A 23,724-nucleotide genomic window follows, 5' to 3' on the forward strand; every position below is an offset into this window, starting at 1 on the left:
TAATTTGTCTTTAAGCATTTTTCAAACATGTTTGGATGTCAGAGAGCATATCTTTACTCATTTGGACATTGTTATGGATAGTAGACAACTTTAGAGTGTTTAACAACTCTAACAAATCACTAACTCTTGTCATTTTCTCCAACTTCCTATCAGAGAAATCTTGCAATCAAATTTCAAAAAGGTGTCAGTTACCACCGAAAATGCACCCAATACAAGAAAATTTACAATGATTTAACTGAGTATCGAGTTCAACAAAAAATGTACTTTTTTTACAATATAAATATAGATGACACCTAAATGTGAAATAAAATAATTCAAAACCTCCAATAAGAATGATTGGCCTTCAAACCTTCAAATATATTCACTATTTCCACATACATAAAAAAGAAAAAGAACTTCATGAATACCTTTGTAATTATGTTATTCTTTTAATCAACTGTCCTCCCAAAGTTCTTCAATCAAATGTACTTCAAAGTTCTACACAAAAATGTTATTTTCTCAAACTGATAAATTTTCCTAATGTATCTTTAAACAAAATCACTTTTCTTCCTCCTGGGTGGAGTGTTAATGCCACCAAAAAAAATAATTACATTCAATTTAGTATTCCTCCGGACACAAGAAGTCTATGTTCCTATAATGATTAGCAAGAAACAACACTACGAGATTTCCCAAGTCTACCCTTTTATTCTACTCAAAATACAATCCAAGGCCAACTCTCATGACCATGTACCCATTAATATTCATAGACCATAAACCCCTTCATCACTCGCAAAATATCCCAAGAGAAAGCATGTTACAGGATTTAACAAATATTTCAAGAGTCTTTTCTTCAACGCCCAAATAGGATTAGGATTTAACAAATATTTGAGGAGTCTTTCCTTAAACGCCAAAATAGGGGTCTAAAAAATACTTTGTTTTGTTAGAAGGAATCATACAAGTGGAACAAGAACCAACTATGGTCACAAGAATACCTCAATGCGACCAGAATCTCAGTATGATTTAATTGAGTTATTGATTTAACTCCACGCAATTTGCAAAAAATCGGGGCTCACTCCTCATTTTCTCTTGATACGTCGAAAGTTGTAACAACCACTATAACTTATCACAAATCGCCTTTAGGTTTGGCATCCAATTACAACAACCAAGCATGCGTTTCTCCTATTTGAGGTCAGACTTTCATTTCAACACAACACGCATCTTCTTTTGCAATAGAGTTTGACCGTAGATTGTATAGCACTTGTGGCAAACCCAATAATAACAAATGAATTCAAAACCCTGTAAAAAAAAATAGCACACTCTATTCCTCGTGCAAGATTTCTCTCAGCTTCACTCCAGCCATACAAAAGATAGTAGTGGATCCATAAAAAGAAATCAAATTAAAGAGTAGTGACTCGTATCTAAGTTACACTAAATCCCAATAACTGACGTAAACCAACCAAAACATCAGTCACTAACAGGCTACTCTGCTTGAACGTGGAAAACTTATAGACCTTTGGTTGATCTATTGAATTGATACAAAACTACTTTTAAGATTTTATACTATTGCCATCCTTTAGAAATTAGAATTTCACTTTCTGGACCACATGCCCGAATCAACTCCAATTTATAAAGTAATGATTCAACGTTCAGCTCCAATATCAGAGGTTGGCTTTCATTTGTTTAAAGAAAAACTTTTTCATTAAAGGTATGCATGTGATCATAAAGTGCCGACTCCAAAAATTAAATACGAGAGGTAAGCTTGACAACAAGCATCAAATATGATTATTTCAAAACTTCAATATCTACGTAATAAAATATAGATGAAGAGCTAACGCATCGGTAATACTGGGGGCAGCGTATACATCCATGAATGTCAATGTTAAAGGCCAACGCCATGAACTGCCGAAAGAAATTTCACCCTCTTCGATCCGCCGCTCACACGACCACGATGCCAAAATCTCGACCTGCCATTCAACAGTGGTCCAGCTGTGTCATGGAAGTTATGGTTTTATTTCTTGCACCACTTAGGATAGCTCAATTTCCAACTTACGCTCACTGTAAACAAAACAATCTGCAACAACTCCCAGTCTCAACCAACGCGGCTCCAATCTCGCGAAGAAGGCGTTTCTTCAAAATTGAAGACAAACAAAAACATAACTTGAACTTCTCTAATGAGAAGAATGTTTCCAGGCTATGTTAGACCAGGTTACGACCCCATGTACATACAAGCCATCCCTCGACTAGCCATCCCTCGACTGGTTAGCAAAACCTTCCTAGCAACTATTGAAAACGTTTTTCGGGTAATATAGCAGGCAATCGAAACAACATTCACAATTAAGGACCAATGCCTTCATGGTTACCCGGGACATCACATTGCATGGGAAACTTCAAAATCAAGAAACCCATGAAACAATTCATGTCTTATTTCTTACTACACACGTTTACTCCTCTCGGCCGCTTCTCCCCCGCACGGTCTTTTCTAAAGCAGAAAATTTGTAACAACATTTCATCTCTTTGACATCTATGCAAACTCCACTTAGCTGGCCATAACTCTAGTGGCTCAAATTATCAACACGCAGATGAATCACCCACTCTGATACCACTGTAAGTCAATCAAATTGGAAACCAAATAAACTGTATATTGATGATAATATCAATCAATGATGTACAATGTGTACATACTAATACATACATGAAACAATTGAATTAGTTTCTAGGTGTTCTTGGACTCCAATAACTATTCAAACTAACCCGATCTTTAACCCAAGGATTAGTTATCTGACATTTGAAAATAAAACATATAAACAACAACGGTTAAGATAATACTTGTTGCTTATGGAGCGCTCGTAGGCGAGTAACTATGTTTGCACAACTTTTGAAGAAAATATTATCTTTCTCTTCATCTACATATGGAGGATGGAAAATACACCATTAATGGTATAGAATTAGGAGGATGGAAAATACACCATTAATGGTATAGAATTAGGAAGAGGGGAGTTTTAGATAGTCTAATTAGTTCTTCAAAAAATGAGTGACAATGAAAAAAGCTACATTTTATGTTATTACTAAAGTGTGTGATGATTCACATTCATTCTCAGTTGAGGTGCCTCGTTCTGTAGTTGACAGGGACAATACCTCTGAAACATTAAATTATGTCCTCTTATTTAAAGAGGAAGACGACTTGTCTTCGATGAATCTACTAGATAAATACTAGAGAAATATGCTTGTTTTAGTGTTGACCCATCTAGGGTTACTTCCAAGATCAAAGATGGAAATGAAGGCCATAATAGTGTGTTGGCAAGGGCAATTTTTGCTGGTAGAAAAAAGAAATTGTGAACGGGATGAACTTTTGTAGCAACTCATATTCATCTCACTTTCACAACCAGGAGGAACCCCTTGCAATGTGAAGGTGTGTGTGGAGCTGGAGTGGCCAAGAAAGTGTGAGAAGCAGCCAAGCGCCAATGTTTTGTTAGCATAGGAACTGGAGCTCGAGCCCAAAGGTGTATGTAACATTGAGTGGAACAGATTCCCCATGGAGCGGTTAGCGAGGAGCATATTTCATTTGGTTTGCAATTTGTTGGAGGATCATATATAAAATTATGATTAGGATAATGAAGAGTACAAAGAGGGTTCATGAAGGCACTATCAATGTGCATAATTTCAACCAGTGTGCATAATTTCAATGCAGATGAGGTAAAGATGAAATCTAAATGGGCTTGGGGTAGATAATTTTCACATAGGAATATTATTAATTGTACTTGACTTGAGATTGTTGTAATGAGACATTTTCATTGTAAAGGGTGCATGATCGGTTGTACCTAAAACCCCAAACTTGATTTCCCCAAGTATTTTGTGTTTATCCCTTTTGGGTAGAGAGAGAGGGGATGCTACATCAAGTTGTGGAATTAGCTACTAGGTAGATGTGAGTGTGTACTTGAATATAAGCTTTGATATGTATTTTTTGAGTACATAATGTAGTGTTTATCCCTCTTTAGTACACAGAGGATGTGACATCGAGTTGTGGAATTAACCACTAGGTAGATATGAAGGTGGTTGGTGTGCTCGTCTCTAAGCTTGATGTGTAATCAAAGAAGTTAAAATGTGAAATGGAATCAGAATTTAAGGGACCAAGTCATGAAGAGTTTAACATGATTGATGAACCATGTAGGTGAAAAGGATTCAACTTGTGAGTATGGTACCCATGTACCTCGGTATATGGATTTCTTTTTTTATCGACATTAGTAATCAATTGTATGTAGGTACAAGAGAGAAAATAAGAATGCATATTGTGAATAAATCCCAAAGGCAAGATAATAACAACTCAAGACAATGCTTTTTGGAGTTATGTAGATCAGAAGATTAGTTTGTAGACATTTAATGGATTGGAGGTTTTGTGGTGTGGTTTTTGAGATTGTGAGTTCGGATATTCAAAGTGTGCATTTTTATGTCTACGCTTCGAGTCTAAAACAAGACTCACCCTCAGAACTGAATCTACAAAGAAGAGAAATAAGGCTATATATATATGAAAATCAGATTCCCTTCTTTGTATCTTAACCCTCATTTTCTCGAGATCACAAACTTCTTCCCAGGTTTCCCCTCCATACAGGGTAACAATAATGGATTGGAGATTTCTATGGTGTGGTTTTTGAGATTGTGAGTTCGGATATTCCACAGTCTGCATTTTTATGTCTACATTTCGAGTCTAGAACAAGACTCATCCTCAAGATTGAATCTACAAAGAAAAGAAATAAGGCTATATATATGAAAATCAGATTCCCTTTTTTGTATCTTAACCCTCAATTTCTCGAGATCATGGACCTCTTTCTAGGTTTCCCCTCTGTGCAAGGTAACAATAATGGATTGGAGATTTCTGTGGTGTGGTTTTTGAGATTGTGAGTTCGGATATTCCACAGTCTGCATTTTTATGTTTACGTTTCGAGTCTAGAACAAAACTCATCCTTAGGACTGAATCTACAAAGAAGAGAAATAAAGCCTATATATATGAAAATCAGATTCCCTTCTTTGTATCTTAACCTTCATTTTCTCAAGATCACGGACCTCTTTCCATGTTTCCCCGTCGTACAGGGTAACAATAATTAAGGTAAAAATAAAATCCTCACCAATTTTTTTGGATAAAATAATTAAGAGTGGGAATGTTAGAGATAATTATTTCACCGCCTTTTAGCATCACTTAGTCAACACAACTTTAACTTATTGCCTCCGACCACCCACTGCTTTAGATTATTCAAAATTGAAGGGGCTTGGCAAAATCAATATTCCAATTGGGAGTTGTCTAACGAAGAGGAATTGCTCGGACAGTCAAAAGTGGCCGGAATCTGGGCAAAAAAATTTCAAAAAACCTTTTAGAGGCAGTGTTTGAATTGTGTTTTTGATGGTGGAAATAGATTCAGCACCATCAAAAATGTCTAGGACACCTAAAATTTTGAACTTTAACAACTATAACTTGGATTTACAAAAATCCTCGCTGGATTTTCTCAATATATGATCGGATTTTCCATAACTTGTTGGGCAACTCCTCCGCCTTGTTAAACTACGCGTTCCAATTGATGTAACCTACTAAAGGTTTTTTGAATAAATAGATATACTTAGCTAGAAGCTGGCACCCCACTCTTAGCTTTCGGATTTATGTGTAATTTATTCAAATTGATCTAACCCACTAATTTTTTTGTATAAATAGATATGCTCAGCTAGAGAGATCCCACTCTCCACTTTCGCATACTTTCGCATTTACATTTGTGTGAATCGTACCTGCAATTAATTGTTTTGTTGTTATGCTCTTCACTTTCGTATTTGCATTTAGTGTTGAAATTATAATTTCAACTGCAGTGAAAAGAACAGCAGCAGCTACTTTATTCATTTGTCGTGATCCGGCGCCCCACATTTTCTCCCGATCTTTTATGTCACCGCCATTACCATCTTTTCACTCTTTAATTATTTTTGAGTTCCCGAAGGATGAAGATCAGATACAGCACTACATCATTACTTCTCAACAACCATATTAATGAGCAGAACGGCTGAAAGAGAAAAGAACCAGCCTCGAGCCGACGTAGCATTTATCAGTCATAGATTTCATCACCACCGACTCAAGAAATACAGCAAAAGATCAAATCTGTTAATCATGAGCAGCATAAACTTTATCAGCAAGTTAAAGCGGTGAAGACCCTTTCCCGCACTATAAATAGAAACAGAAACAGAAGTAGAAAACAGAGAGGAAATAGATTGAAAGTCCTTTGGTAACACACAGCAGTGTAGAACAAGAGAGTTTTTTTTTTTGTATTGCACAGCAGTGCTGAAATTTTCTGAGATAGTTGTTTTGTGGAACTGAAGCGTTCCTGTTGTAATCCCTCTGTCAAGAGGAAGATGCTCTTTAGCATAATATTTTGTGAAGATCCCTCTACATGAGGAAGACTTAGTTTTATCAGTTAGTTTATTTTCATAAATAGAAGTTTCTTTCTGTACGTTACTGTTTCACCAAAAGTTATTTTGTCAAAAATTTCCTGTTGTTGTTACACCGTAACTCAAAAAATACTTGACGTCAAAAGTTACGTTGCTGCAACACCAAAAATTTACGTTGCTGCAACACCACGAACAGCAACTGAAAAAATTTACGTTGCTGCAACACCACGAACAGCGTTGCTGCAACACAAGATACAACAACTGAAAAAAAAAACTGTGTTGCTGCAACACCGTTTCGACAGAACGAATTTTTCTGTTTTTCTGAGTTAAAAACAGAGTATTTTTCTGCCTCAAAGACAAAGTATTATTTTGATCAGTTTTTGATCCTGAGGCAAAGTATAGTATTATTTTATGCTCTGTTCTTGTGTTTTTGAATTATCAGAAAACAGAGTATTGCTCTCTGTTCATATTTTTGTTGTTTCGGAATTTATCAGAAAATTCTCAACAGTGGAAACAGAGGATTTTTCCACTGTATTTTGTTTGGAATAACCAAAAATTCCCGACATGGTATCAGAGCTTGTCCAGGCTCTTTGAAGACATCAAAGAAGCTGAAAGAAGATTTGTTGCTGCAGCAAATTATACAGCAGAGCGAAAACGCTGTCAAGGTATTTTACAGATTGGTTTTTTGTGTAGCTGCTGAAGACAATTAAGTGATTTTTTCTACAGTCAAGTATTGCAAGAATGGCCAGCACCAGCGTGGGTATGTTGAATACCCAACTCCCACAGTTCAATGGGAAAAATTATGACTACTGGGCAATAACCATGAAAGCCGTGTTTGCCTCACATGATTTATGGGAACTTGTTGAATATGGATTTGAAGAGCCAGCAAATGAAGAAGAGTTTATAGGATTAACTCAGGCAGAGAAAGAGTTGTTGAAGAGCAATAAGAAGAAGGACTCAAAAGCCCTTGTATTCTTATATCAAGCAGTGCATGAGAGTGTGTTTCCGAGGATAGCAGCAGCCAATACATCCAGAGAAGCATGGAAAACTCTCAAGACAGCCTATCAAGGCATGGAGAAAGTGAAGACAGCAAAACTACAGTTGCTGAGGAAAGATTTTGAGAATCTGCGTATGAAGGAGTCAGACAATATTGACTCATTCTTCACACAAGCAATTGGTTTGGTCACACAGATAAGGTCTCATGGAGAAACTCTTGAAGAAAGGAGGATTGTGGAGAAACTATTGAGGTGCCTACCCTCAAAGTTTGATGTGATTGTCACCACCATAGAAGAGACAAAGGATCTCTCAAATTTTTCAGTTGATGAACTTCATGCATCACTGATAACACATGAGCAGAGGTTGAGTAGAAATGAAAACTCATCTCTAGAGCAAGCCTTCAAGACCCAGATGTCATTTGGAAGAGGAAGAGGTCAAGGCAGAGGAAACAAGAGAGGAAGAGGAAGAACCCAATACAGAGGCGGAAGAAACAGTCCAGCAAACGTTCAAGGAAGAGGCAGCAATCCAAATCAGAACCAAGGCCATGGCAGCAGTCAACAAAGTGGACAACATCATGCTCAAGGACAAAGGTATGAAAAATCCAATGTCCAATGTTATTATTGTAAAAAATATGGGCACTATGCAAATGAATGTAGGAAGAAGCAGCATGATATGAGTAATAGATCTAGTGCAAATATCACTAGAGAAAATATCAGTCAAGATAATGTGTTGTTAGTTTGTAATATGGCTGAAACAAACAGTGAAGATATATGGTTTCTAGATTCTGGTTGCAGCAACCATATGACAGGAAACATAGCGCTGTTTTCTGCTTTAGATCAGAGTGTGCAGTCACAAGTCACACTTGGGACTGATAGTAAAATTTCTGTTATGGGAAAAGGAGAAGTTAAAATATTTACAAAGAAAGGTGAAAAGAAAACCATAGCAGATGTCTATTATGTTCCTGGAATGAAGTGTAATCTCTTGAGTATTGGACAACTTGTTCAGAAGGGTTACAATGTTTTCTTTGAGAATGATCTATGCACCATAATGGACAGATTACCCAGCAAACGTTGTATTGCTGAAGTGAAGATGACAAGGAACAGGATGTTCCCTCTCAGAATAAAGGCAGATCTGAAAAATAAAGAAGTAATTGCAGCAGTGACACAAGAGGCTCTCCAAAGCGTACCAAAGGATGAAAATTGGTTGTGGCATCTGAGATTTGGACATCTCAACTTTGGAGGTCTTAATTTGTTGAGTAGAAAAGGAATGGTAAGAGGATTACCATTGATAGAAAAGCCAGACAACCTTTGTGAAGGTTGTATATTGGGGAAACAACACAGAAAAAGTTTTCCAACTGGGAAAAGCATAAGGGCAAAAGCACCCTTAGAAATTATCCACTCAGATTTATGTGGACCAATGCAAGCTCCATCACTTGCAGGCAGCCAATATTTTCTAACATTTATTGATGACTTTACCAGAAAGACTTGGGTTTATTTTCTGAAGAATAAGAGTGAAGTGTTTGAAAAATTCCAAAATTTCAAAGCACTTGTAGAAAATCAAAGTGGGCTGCGTATCAAGGTTTTGAGAACTGACAGAGGAGGTGAGTATATCTCCAAAGAATTTTTACGTTTTTGCAGAGAAAATGGAATTCATAAGCAATTTACAGCAAGGTACACCCCGCAGCAAAATGGAGTTGCTGAAAGAAAAAACAGAACAATCATGGATATGGCGAGGAGCATGTTGAAGGCAAAGCATTTGCCAAATGATTATTGGGCTGAAGCTGTACACTGTGCAGTATATATTTTGAATAGATGTCCTACAAAAGCAGTAATGAACAAAGTGCTAGAAGAAGCATGGAGTAGGAGAAAGCAAGGAGTCACCCACATGAAAGTTTTTGGTTGTGTGGCTTATGCACACATTCCAGATCAGCTAAGGAAGAAATTGGACAGCAAAGGGGAGAAATGTATTTTCATTGGATACAGTGAAGAATCCAAAGCTTACAGGTTATATATCCCATCCACCAAGAAGTTTTTTGTGAGCAGAGATGTTCAATTTATTGAAGAGGAAGCTTGGGATGGAAGCATAGAGAAAACAGTTAATGTTAAAAACTGTTTGTCTCATGATGATGATGATGAGGAGTTGGCTGAAACACATCCCCAAACAGCAGCGCCAACAACAGATCAGCAAAAGACACCCTTGAAGAGAAATGAGAGTGCTTCTCCAAGCACACCATAAGGAGGAAATTCAAGTGCATCTACAAGCACTTGCACACCGAATGAAAGAGGTAAGAAATTCAGAAATTTAATTGATATTTATGATGAAGGAATGAATTCCCTGTTTGCTTTGTATTGTCACGTTGATGACCCTGTTCATTTCGAAGATGCAATTAAAGATAAGAAATTGATAGAAGCTATGGATGAGGAGATGAATGCAATAGAAAGAAATAAGACATGGGATTTAGTTGAGCTACCAAAAGGTAAAGAAGTCATTGGAGTTAAATGGGTCTACAAGACCAAGAGTAATGTTGAAGGCAAGATAGAAAGGCATAAGGCAAGACTTGTTGTCAAGGGATACAAGCAGCAATATGGGAGAGATTATGAGGAGACTTTCGCACCAGTTGCAAGAATGGAAACAGTAAGAGCAGTGTTGTCCATAGCAGCACAAAACAAATGGAAAGTTTACCAAATGGACGTGAAGTCAGCATTCTTGAATGGAGTATTAATGGAAGAGGTTTACATCGAGCAACCTCTAGGCTATGAGAAGAAAGGCCAAGAGCACAAAGTCTGCAGATTGAAGAAAGCTCTTTATGGGCTGAAGCAAGCACCAAGAGCGTGGTACAGTAGGATAGATTCCTATCTACTGGAGAACGGATTTGAGAAGTGTGAGGGAGAACCCACTGTTTACATCAAAGAAAAAGACTGTAAAATTTTAATTGTTGTGTTATATGTTGATGATGTGATTTTTACAGGTAATGATGACTACCTCATTGAAAATTTCAAATCAGTCATGAAAGAAGAATTTGAGATGACTGACATGGGTTTGCTGAGATACTTCTTAGGAATAGAAGTAGATCAAAATAAAAATGGAATTTTTATTTCACAGGCAAAATATGTAAATGAAGTGTTGAGTAGATTTAACATGCAGGACAGCAATCACTCCCACAGTGATGGGATTAAAACTCAGCAAAGAGGACAACAGCAAAGATTTTGACCCTAGTGTATACAAGAGCATAGTTGGCAGCCTCATGTATTTGACTGCAACTAGGCCAGACATAATGTATGCTGTTAGTTTAATTTCCAGATTCATGGAGAAGCCAAAAGAAACACATTGGCAGGCAGCAAAGAGAATTCTGAGGTATGTTAAAGGTACAAAAAGGTATGGCATATTTTATACTGTTTCAGAATGTTCAGATTTAGTTGGATACACAGATAGTGATTGGGCTGGAAGTGTAGATGACCGGAAAAACACATCTGGTTACATTTTTCACATAGGTTCAGGAGCCATTTCATGGGCTTCCAAGAAACAGCCAATTGTGGCATTGTCTACAGCAGAAGCAGAGTATGTGGCAGCTACAGCAGCAGCATGTCAAGCGGTTTGGATGAGGAGAATGTTGAGAAGTCTATGCCAGGAGCAGGCAACAGCAACAGTTATTTTTTGTGACAATAGCTCAGCTATTGCATTATCCAAGAACTCTGTATTCCACAAGAGAACAAAACACATAGACACAAAGTTTCACTACATTAGAGAATTGGTGAACAATGGAGAAATCATTTTACAACATTGCAGGACTCAGGAACAGGTTGCAGATATTCTGACAAAGCCATTGGATCAGAAAAGTTTTGAGTTTTTAAGGAAACTTCTGGGTATGACTGATAACCCAGCAGTTGAAATTAAAGGGGAGTGTTGAAATTATAATTTCAACTGCAGTGAACAGAACAGCAGCAGCTACTTTATTCATTTGTCGTGATCCGGCGCCCCACATTTTCTCCCGATCTTTTATGTCACCGCCATTACCATCTTTTCACTCTTTAATTATTTTTGAGTTCCCGAAGGATGAAGATCAGATACAGCACTACATCATTACTTCTCAACAACCATATTAATGAGCAGAACGGCTGAAAGAGAAAAGAACCAGCCTCGAGCCGACGTAGCATTTATCAGTCATAGATTTCATCACCACCGACTCAAGAAATACAGCAAAAGATCAAATCTGTTAATCATGAGCAGCATAAACTTTATCAGCAAGTTAAAGCGGTGAAGACCCTTTCCCGCACTATAAATAGAAACAGAAACAGAAGTAGAAAACAGAGAGGAAATAGATTGAAAGTCTTTTGGTAACACACAGCAGTGTAGAACAAGAGAGTTTTTTTTTTGTATTGCACAGCAGTGCTGAAATTTTCTGAGATAGTTGTTTTGTGGAACTGAAGCGTTCCTGTTGTAATCCCTCTGTCAAGAGGAAGATGCTCTTTAGCATAATATTTTGTGAAGATCCCTCTACGTGAGGAAGACTTAGTTTTATCAGTTAGTTTATTTTCATAAATAGAAGTTTCTTTCTGTGCGTTGCTGTTTCACCAAAAGTTATTTTGTCAAAAATTTCCTGTTGTTGTTACACCGTAACTCAAAAAATACTTGACGTCAAAAGTTACGTTGCTGCAACACCAAAAATTTACGTTGTTGCAACACCACGAACAGCAACTGAAAAAATTTACGTTGCTGCAACACCACGAACAACGTTGCTGCAACACAAGATACAGCAACTGAAAAAAAAAACTGTGTTGCTGCAACACCGTTTCGAGAGAACGAATTTTTCTGTTTTTCTGAGTTAAAAACAGAGTATTTTTCTGCGTCAAAGACAAAGTATTATTTTGATCAGTTTTTGATCCTGAGGCAAAGTAGAGTATTATTTTATGCTCTGTTCTTGTGTTTTTGAATTATCAGAAAACAGAGTATTGCTCTCTGTTCATATTTTTGTTGTTTCGAAATTTATCAGAAAATTCTCAACAGTGGAAACAGAGGATTTTTCCACTGTATTTTGTTTGGAATAACCAAAAATTCCGGACATTTAGGTGTAATTTAGCAATTATACCTACAATTTATTGTTTTGTTGTTGTGGTCCCAAAAAACCTTTGCAACTTAAATGTTTAGAATAACACCACTCTTCCTTGTAATATGTCTCACAAAACTTTAAATATAATAATGAGCTTTTTAATAACATTGACAAACACAAAGTGACCTCAAATTCCTTATTTCATTAAGAATTTAAAAACACGTTCAAACCACGTTCTATAAGAATAACACTGTACATCGTGGCACAAAAGTTATCTCATCAGAAAATTGAAAAATATTTTCTCACAAGAGATCTAAACAATAATAAATAGGTTGACACAGCTTGTTTCTATAAAATAAATCACAAAATTCTTTTTGTTATATAAAGAATATCTAATGACACGTAGAGGCGCCTATATGACCAGATTGAATCTTCAGTACCGCCGGCCCAAAAAGGGCTAAAATCCTTTCCAACAAATATGTTCACGTTTCGAAGCAGAATATCGATTGACACTCGAGTCGAAACCTGAACGAGTAATATATGACATAGGTTGATGCCGAGGCCTCTGAGCTTGAGTTCGAGCCCAACTAGACGACAATCGCCCATGGCTGGAATGTTCATCAAATAATTTAAAAAATATATAATTTCTCGGAGAAATGGTATTCTGCAGTCCACAGTCCAAGTCGCGGGGATTGAACATGGCTATCAATATATCGACGTTGCTATCAATCGTAACATTCCATCCCCACCGTAACATTGCATTGGATGATAAGTTATGAAATCACTGCCCACACCCTCCCAGTACAAATAGACCATTGCTCCTGCGATTATATTGAAAATAAAATAATATCTTTATTTCGAAATAGCCGCATGGAAATAACACTATTTACTTTAATATTTCAATTCAAAACAACATAGCCAAACTAAATTTACTAGCGCAATTTGTTTCAGCCCATGGGCATTTGATGATGTCCATGCCGATGTGCATGATGGAACGCCCGGCTATGGCAGAGTGAACATAAACCCTTTTCCTCATTCCGCTTATTCTTCTTCAATTTCTCTACCACCGTAACTGCTGTATCAATGGCTGTTGACGACCCACCATAAATTTAAAACAAATATATCATAACATTCATACAATTTATAATCTTCCATGACTTAAACTTAAGTTTGATTGAACATATTTTGAAATCCGAAAAATAAAACAAACCAGATCATTTGTTTTACCTAGTTAATCTTTTTATTTAAAAGTAAATATGTCAACTTGACTTTGGAGTGTGCCTGAAACTGTTTCTTGGTTAAGAGGTCATGTGTTTATCAGATTTAAGGAAACAGCTTTGTTGAAAGTATAATTTCAACTGTGCGACAGTTGAACCTTGCGGCAGGATGAGGACAATAAACCAAGCGCATCGGCAAAGTTGAAGTGAAGGAGTCATAAGGAAGCTCTTGTGTTTGCGATGAGCGATCGCCGATATCGCATCGGCACTTCGCTATCGGCAATGTCATAGGGTCGGCATCTTTGACATGAGTAAAGTTGCGATGCGATGCAAATAAAGTCAATGGTTAAAGTACAAGTCTGCAGCTAATAAATTTGACGTGAAGTAAAAGTTCCTTTACCGCCAGTAAATGTCAGTAAAACAGTAAATGCAATTTACTATGGTTGGTAAGTTTTGGTGAAGTTTTTAATTTCATTTAAGCGGGAGTATGGGCACAAGTAAAAGCTGGTAAAAGCATTTAATTTTTATTATTTCTTTTACGGAAGCATGGGAAGTGAAAATGTGAAGTATGTTTTTGTTGTTGTCATATATATGTAATATTTTTGTGTATTGAAGATATATAGAGTGGTAAGTGAAGAACGCAGCTGTGTATGTAATTTTTATTTTTACAGAAGTGCAACATAAAGAAAACTGGGAGCGCATGAGTTTTTTTTTTTTGTGTGTTGCTCATTGTAATGAGAAGGGTGTTGTGTGAGAGAGGATAATGCACAGCAGTGCTATCCGTGAAGAACAAGGGAGCAGCATGCCTTTTGTTGATTGGTGGTGAAGCTCGCGGCAGCGAAACAACAAGGAAGATGCACAGCAGTGCATAGAATAGTGTTGATTTTTAATGTATTGGATTTGCATTGAAATGCAAAAGAAAAGAGCGCTCAGGTATTTTGAAATTGTGAATGTAATGTAAAGTTTACTGCATATGTAAAAGTTTGTTTTACAGCAGTAATGTGAAAAGGGGTTTCACTGCAGTAAACCCAGCACAGCAATTTCTTAGGTGAAGACAGAGTTTTGATGGGTGAAAGTAATTTTGGTGAATCCCTCTGAGTGAAAGAGGATGAATGTGTATCAGTGTTTTGTTTTAATGAATTGAAATGATTTTATGACTGTGTAATACTCTGTTCTGAGTTATTCTTTTTGAAAGAGGTTCTCTGCAAATGATCCTGGAACAGTGGAAACAGAGCATTGCCTCTGTGGTATTTGTTTGAATGGTTTTTGGTATTTTCCCCATTTAAAGAAAAATACCCAACAGTGGTATCAGAGCTAGTCCAGGCTCTTTGATGGTGACAGAGCAGGTTCATGCTCTTTGAAGACTCAAAGAAGCTGAAGGAAGGTGTGGTTGCAGCAGAGAAAGCTTCTCCAGCAGTGTGAAGTTTCAGCCAAAGGGATTCAGGTATTTCCCAAGTTTCTGAGTTATTATTAAAGACAGTCAGTTGTTTTAAAAAAAACACAGTCAAGTATTAGAAGCCCGGATAAGAATGGCAAGGTCAAAGAAGAAAGCCTCCAGGCCTGTTAAAAATGTGTCTCCCTCCTCTACTAAAATAGAAGACAATCCATTAGAATATATTCTATTTGAAACACCAAAGCTTGATGGAAACTTTGACGTATGGGAAATAATGATGAGGGCTTTCCTAATGTCTGAGGGGATTGAAGTCTGGGAGTCAGTGATTGATGACAGCAAGATGGATAAAGAATCCATGGAGTATGATGCACAAGCAGTAAAACTAATCTTGGATGGACTCCCTGATTCTGTGAAGAAGAATCTAGGAAAATATTCATCAGCAAAGGATATATGGGACAGACTGCATGACCTTCATGCAAAGGGAGCACTGACCATGAAAATGAGTCAAGAAGAAAGTCATGAACCCATTATAGAAGCTGAAAGTGAGAAGGTTGACCTCATCAAGCTTCAAGTAAGAGAAAGGGATGAAGAGCTTGCCAAGCTCAAGAAGGAGCTTGATCAATGCAAGAGGAAACATCATGAAGAAGTCATGTCTATGACAAATCAGCTGAATGAAGCAAAGAAGCAGGAATATGCCTTGACAAGTCAACTTGAACAAAGGCACATGAGAGTGAACAAGCTTGTAGAAGAGATTGGACAGTACAAGGTAGAGGTCTCCTCCCTTAAGTCCGAACTACAAGAAGCCAGGAAGCAGGCACAAGGAGCTGAGAAGAAAATGGAGAGCAGTCAAGCAGAAATCTCCAAAATGAAGACAGACTTTATCTCCTTCAAAATAGCAGCAGCTGAAGCTACTTGTAGCAAAGAAGAAACTGAGGGACAACTAGCAAAGAGAAATGATGTATGTGAAAAGTTAGAAGAAGAGATTGTCCTCCTCAGGAAGAAGGTTGAAGGGATGAACAAAATCATGAAGAGCTCTCAAGCTCTGGATGACATGCTCAGCTATCACAGATCTCCATCTGATAAATCAGGACTTGGGTATGTAGCTGAATTCTCAAACAAGGATGAGGATGCTTTAAGCAGAGGAGATGTGAAGAAGCCAGAAAGAGATGGTGATGCTCCTAGTTCCAGCAAAGGCAAGGAGAAAAATGAAGGCTGCAATAGAAGAGATCCTGCTCCAAGCAGAAAACCAGCTTCAAGAAGAAATGTAGCTGATGGCAAAAAGGCAAGAGGCAATGGTGATCATCAAAGGATCTCAAGGCAGCAAGGCTTCAGAAGTGCATCAAGGAAACCTCCATCTCCCAGGTACCAAAGTTCATTTTATGGTTATTGTTATGCTTGTTCAAACTTTGGTCATATGGCAAGAGACTGTAGAGCATTTAATGGAGATAGATGTTGTGGTCCCCGACAATCTCCAAGAAATAATTTCACAAGAAGAAATCATGAATTCTTATTCATGAATGATGTTGAATGTTTCAAGTGTCATAACATTGGGCATATGGCACGTGAATGTAACTTGACATGGGCTCCTATGCAAGCTAGACCCATGCAAAAGAAGAAAGTTACACAAGTATGGAGAAGAAAAGAAATACAGTGTGAAAGCCCCTTAAGCAACGCAGCTGATCTAAGTTTGTTTTGAGAAAACTTGCCAAAAGAAGACAAAGTATACATTAAAGGGGAGCTTGTAATTTTTGTTTGCTGAACTGTATTAACAGTCATTTGTTTATGGAGGATGTATTGCAGCGCAGCAGTTGCAAATGAAATTTTTGTTAATTCCTCTAGAAGGTAATATGCAGCAGTCAGCAATGTTTTTGCTTTGTGTTTACGCAATATGCACAGAAATGCATAAAGAAGAAAAGATGGCAGCGCTCAAATGTAAAGAGCAGCAGTATGCAAGGCAATGAGACCCTCACAGCAGTGGGAAGACAGAACATAAAACAACAGTTTGAAATTTGTTTATGGAGCACATGGATTAGAATGAACAGCAGTTTGAAATGTTTTTGTGGTGCACATGCATTGAAATGCATAGCAATGGAAGGTAGTTTCCTTCTATGTAATGTGATAGAACATACTCACAGCAGAATGAGTGTAATGCACAGCAGATGAAATGTTTTGTATTGGGAATGAAAATGCAAAGCAGTGAGAAGAAAATGAGAAGGCAAAACGCAGCAGAGCGTAAATGCCCAGTGGCTGAGAATGCAATGAAATTTCTCACACAACAGTAAAAAAAATGTAATGTTTTTCTTCATATGCAATGCAGCATGCAAAGAAATGCATAAAGAAAAACAGGGACAACAGATTTTTAATGCACATGGATAAATGAGAATGTGTATGGCAGCAGAAAAATGAAAGGAACTGCACAGCAGTGCATTGTGTAATTAAAAAAATGAAACTGAAGATTGTGTGAAGCAAGGGTGCATAAGAAAAGGTAGCAGCCTGTGTTATTTTTTTGTGTGGAGAATGAAGTGCCAAGAGTATGGGCACACAGCAGTATGATGAAACAAAAAGGCAGCGACAGTGCAAATTGCAGAGGCAACGCAGCAGCAAATAAAAATCCAGGGATGACAGTCCATGGTTATGGGTATGGACAGCAGTGAATATAAAAAAAAATGCAGCAGCAGGAAGTTATGGACAGCAGCACATGCAAAAGAAATTTTCCTTACAGCAGTAAAGGTAAATGTAATGAATTGAATTGAAATGCAATATATGCAACAGCAGTGAGTGTAAGAAATGTTCACACACAGCAGTGTAAATTTGTAAGGTGGGACAGAGTAATTGTTCCAGAAAAGACAGAGTATTTTGTCTTTGAAGAATGCACAACAATGCAGAGTTTGCAAAGAAATGTAAGTGAAGTGCAACAACACAACAGCAAGTGTAGACACAGCAGTGTGAGGTAGACACAGTAAAGAAGATGGCACAACAATGCAGCAGAGAATATGCAGCAGCATAAAAGAACATCGTAATGAGTTTGCACACACAGCAGTGCAATGGTTGTTTGTTTTGGAACTGCATTTGAAGCAGTCATTTGGTGAAACCCTCTATTGAAGAGGAATGTGCTTTTCAGCACATTGTCATTAGTGAATCCCTCTATCAAGAGGATGATGCTTTTCAGCATAGTCATTGGTGAATCCCTCTGTTCAGAGGAAGATGCTCTCTAGCATAGTTTGGTAGATCCCTCTGTCATGAGGAAGGTGCTCTTAAGCACAGTCACATGGTGAATCCCTCTGTCATGAGGAAGGTGCTCTTAAGCACAGTTTCAGGTGAATCCCTCTATTAAGAGGAAGACAACTTTGTTTGTTTATGAACTGCAGCAGAAGCAGTTGGTGAATCCCTCTATGCGAGGAAGATTGGTGAACCCCTCTATGTGAGGAAGATATTCTTGTAACAGCAGTTAGTGAATCCCTCCATGTGAGGAAGTGTTTGGGTATGATTGAATGCCCGACAGTTGAAATTAAAGGGGAGTGTTGAAAGTATAATTTCAACTGTGCGACAGTTGAACCTTGCGGCAGGATGAGGACAATAAACCAAGCGCATCGGCAAAGTTGAAGTGAAGGAGTCATAAGGAAGCTCTTGTGTTTGCGATGAGCGATCGCCGATATCGCATCGGCACTTCGCTATCGGCAATGTCATAGGGTCGGCATCTTTGACATGAGTAAAGTTGCGATGCGATGCAAATAAAGTCAATGGTTAAAGTACAAGTCTGCAGCTAATAAATTTGACGTGAAGTAAAAGTTCCTTTACCGCCAGTAAATGTCAGTAAAACAATAAATGCAATTTACTGTGGTTGGTAAGTTTTGGTGAAGTTTTTAATTTCATTTAAGCGGGAGTATGGGCACAAGTAAAAGCTGATAAAAGCATTTAATTTTTATTATTTCTTTTACGGAAGCATGGGAAGTGAAAATGTGAAGTATGTTTTTTGTTGTTGTCATATATATGTAATATTTTTGTGTATTAAAGATATATAGAGTGGTAAGTGAAGAACGCAGCTGTGTATGTAATTTTTATTTTTACAGAAGTGCAACATAAAGAAAACTGGGAGCGCATGAGTTTTTTTTTGTGTGTTGCTCATTGTAATGAGAAGGGTGTTGTGTGAGAGAGGATAATGCACAGCAGTGCTATCCGTGAAGAACAAGGGAGCAGCATGCCTTTTGTTGATTGGTGGTGAAGCTCGCGGCAGCGAAACAACAAGGAAGATGCACAGCAGTGCATAGAATAGTGTTGATTTTTAATGTATTGGATTTGCATTGAAATGCAAAAGAAAAGAGCGCTCAGGTATTTTGAAATTGTGAATGTAATGTAAAGTTTACTGCATATGTAAAAGTTTGTTTTACAGCAGTAATGTGAAAAGGGGTTTCACTGCAGTAAACCCAGCACAGCAATTTCTTAGGTGAAGACAGAGTTTTGATGGGTGAAAGTAATTTTGGTGAATCCCTCTGAGTGAAAGAGGATGAATGTGTATCAGTGTTTTGTTTTAATGAATTGAAATGATTTTATGACTGTGTAATGTTATTATTTTTGAAAGAGGTTCTCTGCAAATGATCCTGGAACAGTGGAAACAGAGCATTGCCTCTGTGGTATTTGTTTGAATGGTTTTTGGTATTTTCCCCATTTAAAGAAAAATACCCAACAAGCTTAACTGTGTAAGATGCCCAACTATTTGGCCAGAGTAATGGAGAATTCCAAGAGACTGGTTTTCTTTGAATTCTTATAATAGTCGGTGATAACTGTCCACTGCTAATTTGACCACTAAAGTATAGTACATTCTCTCACCATTTATAATAAGTTATGGTCACCCGAATTAAAATTAAGATTTACCTGAAAGATAACCACCATGTACATATCCATTGAATTTCTCGCTGGTGTGCTCTCCCGTAAAGTAAATGGGACCAACAGGTGCCTGCACCCAATAAACATTTTATACCTAACACATTGCTAAAATTCTTCAGATCAATTCAATTCTCAACGTCAGTATTAAAAGGTGTGGCAGGAAAATGGAGAGACGATTTTGTCGTCGTGTTTTATCATACCTTTATGTCGTGGAAATGCTTAGGGTTGACGAAGATTGGATAATTAGTGTAACTTCCACGTTGAAACCGGTTATTCCACCACCTTGGAACCAGAATTTGCTCTGCTTCAGGAATGCCATCTCCGAATATCCTTCGCAGAACCGCCATTGCTTCGGCTTTGGTCTTCTCATCGGCCTGTTCCTCTATACGCTTCGACTCGGCGTCCGTGACTGTTACAACCAAGGTGTTCGATCCTGGATATGCGTTTTCCATGTGCTACAGCATAAATAATAAATCTATTAGTTATAATTACTTGTAATAATGTTATATTTTGAACTCGTTTTCTATATTACATCTAATTGGTCATAATACCTACTTGCCAGAACGTGTAATAACCTCGCCTTTGGTCAGCATAAAGAAAGAATTCTGTACCATACCCCGTCTGCCAGAACTTGTTGGGAAACTTCAGGAATACCTTGGTATAAATTCTTATCTCGCAGTTAAAGAATGCTTTCGTTTTCCGAATCTGCAGATGACTAGTAATATCAGCCTTTGTCAACTACAATGTGGATTCCACCAAAAATTCTTTTGAACACTGATTAGCCTACTATTGTCAGGTGTGAGATAGGTGGCATTGCCACAAATGTAACAGTGAATTTTCTTTTGTAACCAGCATTACTGAAAAGTTTTGTGTGGTGAAAGTGTTTTGTAACTTGGATGGCAGATTTTGAAAATATTCTCAAATTTGAAAGTTTAAATAACCAATATATCTCTGGACAAAGTGCTTCACTCCTGCTGCTACAACAGGTGGACTGCAGATTTTGAGGATATTTTAAAATTTGATAGTTCAAATAATTAATATCTCCGGACAATCAAATTTGAAGATATTCTCAAAATCTACCATTAACCCAAACAAAACAAAAAACCAATCATCCCTCTGTACCCCTCTCGTGACCATGGTGAACAGAGAGGGCTAATGGCATTATCTGTCGTTCCCGGGCCCGAACGGCCGATCACATCTTAACTTTTGTTTAGCTATTACTGTGCGAAAAATAATACTGAAATATTTGAAATGCTATTACTGTGCGAAAAATAATACTGAAATATTTGAAATCGATTGCCAAAGTAATAATCTTGAAATAATTGAAATCGATTGCCAAAGTATAATCTTGAAATAATTGAAATCGATTGCCAAAGTATTTGGTTGGTTGATGTATTTACAGGTAAACTAGGGTTAAACTTTATGAGATGACTTTGAAGAACTCCAAGGCTGACAGACACAATCGCATATTTTCCCTTGTAAACTGACCCATCTTCAATATTGACCGTAACGCCGTCGTTGGTATAATGTATTTCCCGAACGACCTAATTCAAACATTATAGAGGTTTCCGTCAGAAAACAGCACAGCAATCTTTGACGAGGCTTGATTATAGGTTGTCTCGACAATATTTGACACGAAGATTTGAGAATCGAGCGATTCCCGGCGTTTACTGATTGGCAATGAGGAGTACCTTTTCCAACTTTAGTCGGTCATCCACCACATGTCCGCCGTCAGATTCCAGGAATTCTTCCGCCAATTTCTGCACAATGTATTCGTAGCCCCGCTCATCAGCCACCATGAATTCCTGTTCTCCAAATTCAGTATAAGTCGGAATTGGTTCCACTTCTGCATTCGAAACACCGTCCGAATCAGCGATTATTATTTTTTAAATAAAAACTGGTAAATTTATTTAATTTAAGAAAGAAAAAAATTAATAGCATTTCTTAAAGAGTAATTTTTAAAAGAACAAAATTATATTTTGTAAATGCTAATGGCATCTGGTAAGAGTAAATTATAGAAATTTGCAAAAGAAAAACATTGAAAGATAAAAAGAGTTAAGAAAATTAATAATCACTTGATTCTCTTTTATTTTTTATTTTTATAAATTCAAAATTATTAATTACTACAACATATATATAATTTACCTTACCAAATTAAGAATTATAAAAGCATACCTGCCATCTCAAAATCATGCAAAATATAATCTATGGCCAATTCCAGCGGCGTTGAAGGAACGCTGACGCAATACAAGAATGAAAGGCAAAACTCCATTAGAGCTTGCGAATTTAATCAACAGTACCACCGTAGCTAAATCAGGCTTAATCGTCGTAATACTTACAATTCCTGCGACTTCATGTTTTCCAGCGGCAAAAGGGAATTATCATCTGCCGTACCGTCGGTCATTATGAAATCAGCTTCAATGGCCAAAGCACGATTAGCAGAATCTACTGCCAATTTATACGAAGCGGCGGCAACGGATTCAGCTACTCTAGCACCGCTGTCATAAATACAAGCACCTTATAATTGTAGAGGATGTCAGGGGTATTTGGGATGTTTAATGTAATGTTTTATTTTTGTTTAATATAATGAGAAAATTTAGTATAATTTAATTTTTAAACTAGTAAGAAGATAATTATTATTAACTATTATTCTGTTATAAAAGCTTTACATCAATATTATTAAAAAAACCATACGACTTGAAATTACTCTGCTCGTCTGTAAAGAAGAAGCTGAAGCAGTATAAGTAGATAAAATATTTATCGTATTATATTTATTTATTTGAATTATGACATAATTGTAAATTAATGTAAATAACATACTATGAAGTTATCTTGAATAAAATCAATACAGTGCCGCTCCTGCGTTTGGATTTACCTGCTATCATAAATGTTGAACACGGCGTTGCTATAATCAGAATGGCAGGTGCGGAGGCTGTGTTTGTTGGCAAGTTGCCAGATGGGATTCATCTTGTTACCCCCAACGCCTGCTATCCATCCTGCGCCACTCTCCACTGTAATGCCGGCGAATTCATGGCTCGTCAGCCGCCCACCGATTCGATCCGTGGCCTCCAAAATGAGAAAATCTTCGACTCCATTGCCTGAGAGAACCTTCGCAGCCGAAATTCCTGCAACCCAAGTTACACATGACAAGGGTGAGCAAACAGAAGAAATAAAGAGATGATCAGGAAACTAAGAAAGTACCTTTAACATAACATCCCTGTTTACAACCCAGTTACGTTACCTGAAATGCCTGCGCCGACTACGATGACACTACTGCAGGACGACAATGGGTATGAAGAATCCATGCGGCCGGAGCAAATGCAAGCTGTGGCTGCTATAAACTTGACAGTTGTAATTTGGATTTTCAAAATTTCAACCCCATTTTATTACAATTTTATGGAAATTTCCATCGTCTTCCGACTAGATTGTGGCTCGGTTACACTACTCTTTATTTTTGCACGGGCTTTAGCTCTCTGCAACTTTATTTGACCAGTTATCCAGGAACGCATTCTGACGCTTTCAATATAGCATTAAATTTCTATATATTCGTGCTCTGCTGCAAAGGTATATCTGCATTCGTAGAGTTGACACAACAAAAAATAAAAATAAAAATCGAGTGCACGCAAGGTGCAGTAGAGAAACCACGGCGGCAGAATTGGCGTTGCCATTATAAGATATTCAAGGTCAACTATTAAAATAGTCCGTCGACTACGGCCAGTTGTTGCATTATAAGATATTGAAGGTCAACTATTAAAATAGTCCGTCGAAAGATAAAGTCTCATTATTTAAAC

At 37.4% G+C, this 23,724-nt stretch overlaps 1 protein-coding gene across 1 annotated transcript; it reads right to left on the bottom strand.

The window, feature by feature from the left end:
• Window positions 1-1,781: 1,781 nt before the first annotated feature.
• LOC149238544 (polyamine oxidase 1-like) lies at window positions 1,782-23,238 on the bottom strand. The gene is made up of 12 exons (XM_089369597.1): window positions 23,175-23,238; window positions 22,809-23,058; window positions 22,303-22,431; window positions 22,109-22,170; window positions 21,625-21,779; window positions 21,334-21,477; window positions 20,489-20,638; window positions 20,134-20,388; window positions 19,922-20,003; window positions 13,464-13,526; window positions 10,531-10,604; window positions 1,782-1,943 (listed from the first exon to the last, which is right to left on the bottom strand). Exons 1-12 carry the CDS (start codon window positions 23,236-23,238, stop codon window positions 1,782-1,784), a joined length of 1,590 nt encoding a protein of 529 aa, XP_089225723.1.
• Window positions 23,239-23,724: the final 486 nt, after the last annotated feature.

The sequence above is a fragment of the Pinus tabuliformis genome, chromosome 8 (genome assembly GCF_031772625.1).
Source record: "Pinus tabuliformis cultivar Carrire ecotype Pingquan chromosome 8, CPIR1, whole genome shotgun sequence".
Taxonomy (NCBI): Eukaryota; Viridiplantae; Streptophyta; class Pinopsida; order Pinales; family Pinaceae; genus Pinus; species Pinus tabuliformis.

What these genes read in the sequence shown, in the direction of transcription:
- LOC149238544 (XM_089369597.1), bottom strand. Translation starts at nt 23,238, where the DNA reads ATGGATTCTTCATACCCATTGTCGTCCTGCAGTAGTGTCATCGTAGTC. An exon ending in GTTATTACACGTTCTGGCAA is followed by an intron (nt 20,389 to 20,488) that starts GTAGGTATTATG and finishes TTTATGCTGTAG; the next exon opens with CACATGGAAAACGCATATCC. An exon ending in GAGTGATTGCTGTCCTGCAT is followed by an intron (nt 1,944 to 10,530) that starts GTTAAATCTACT and finishes GTTGAATGGCAG; the next exon opens with GTCGAGATTTTGGCATCGTG.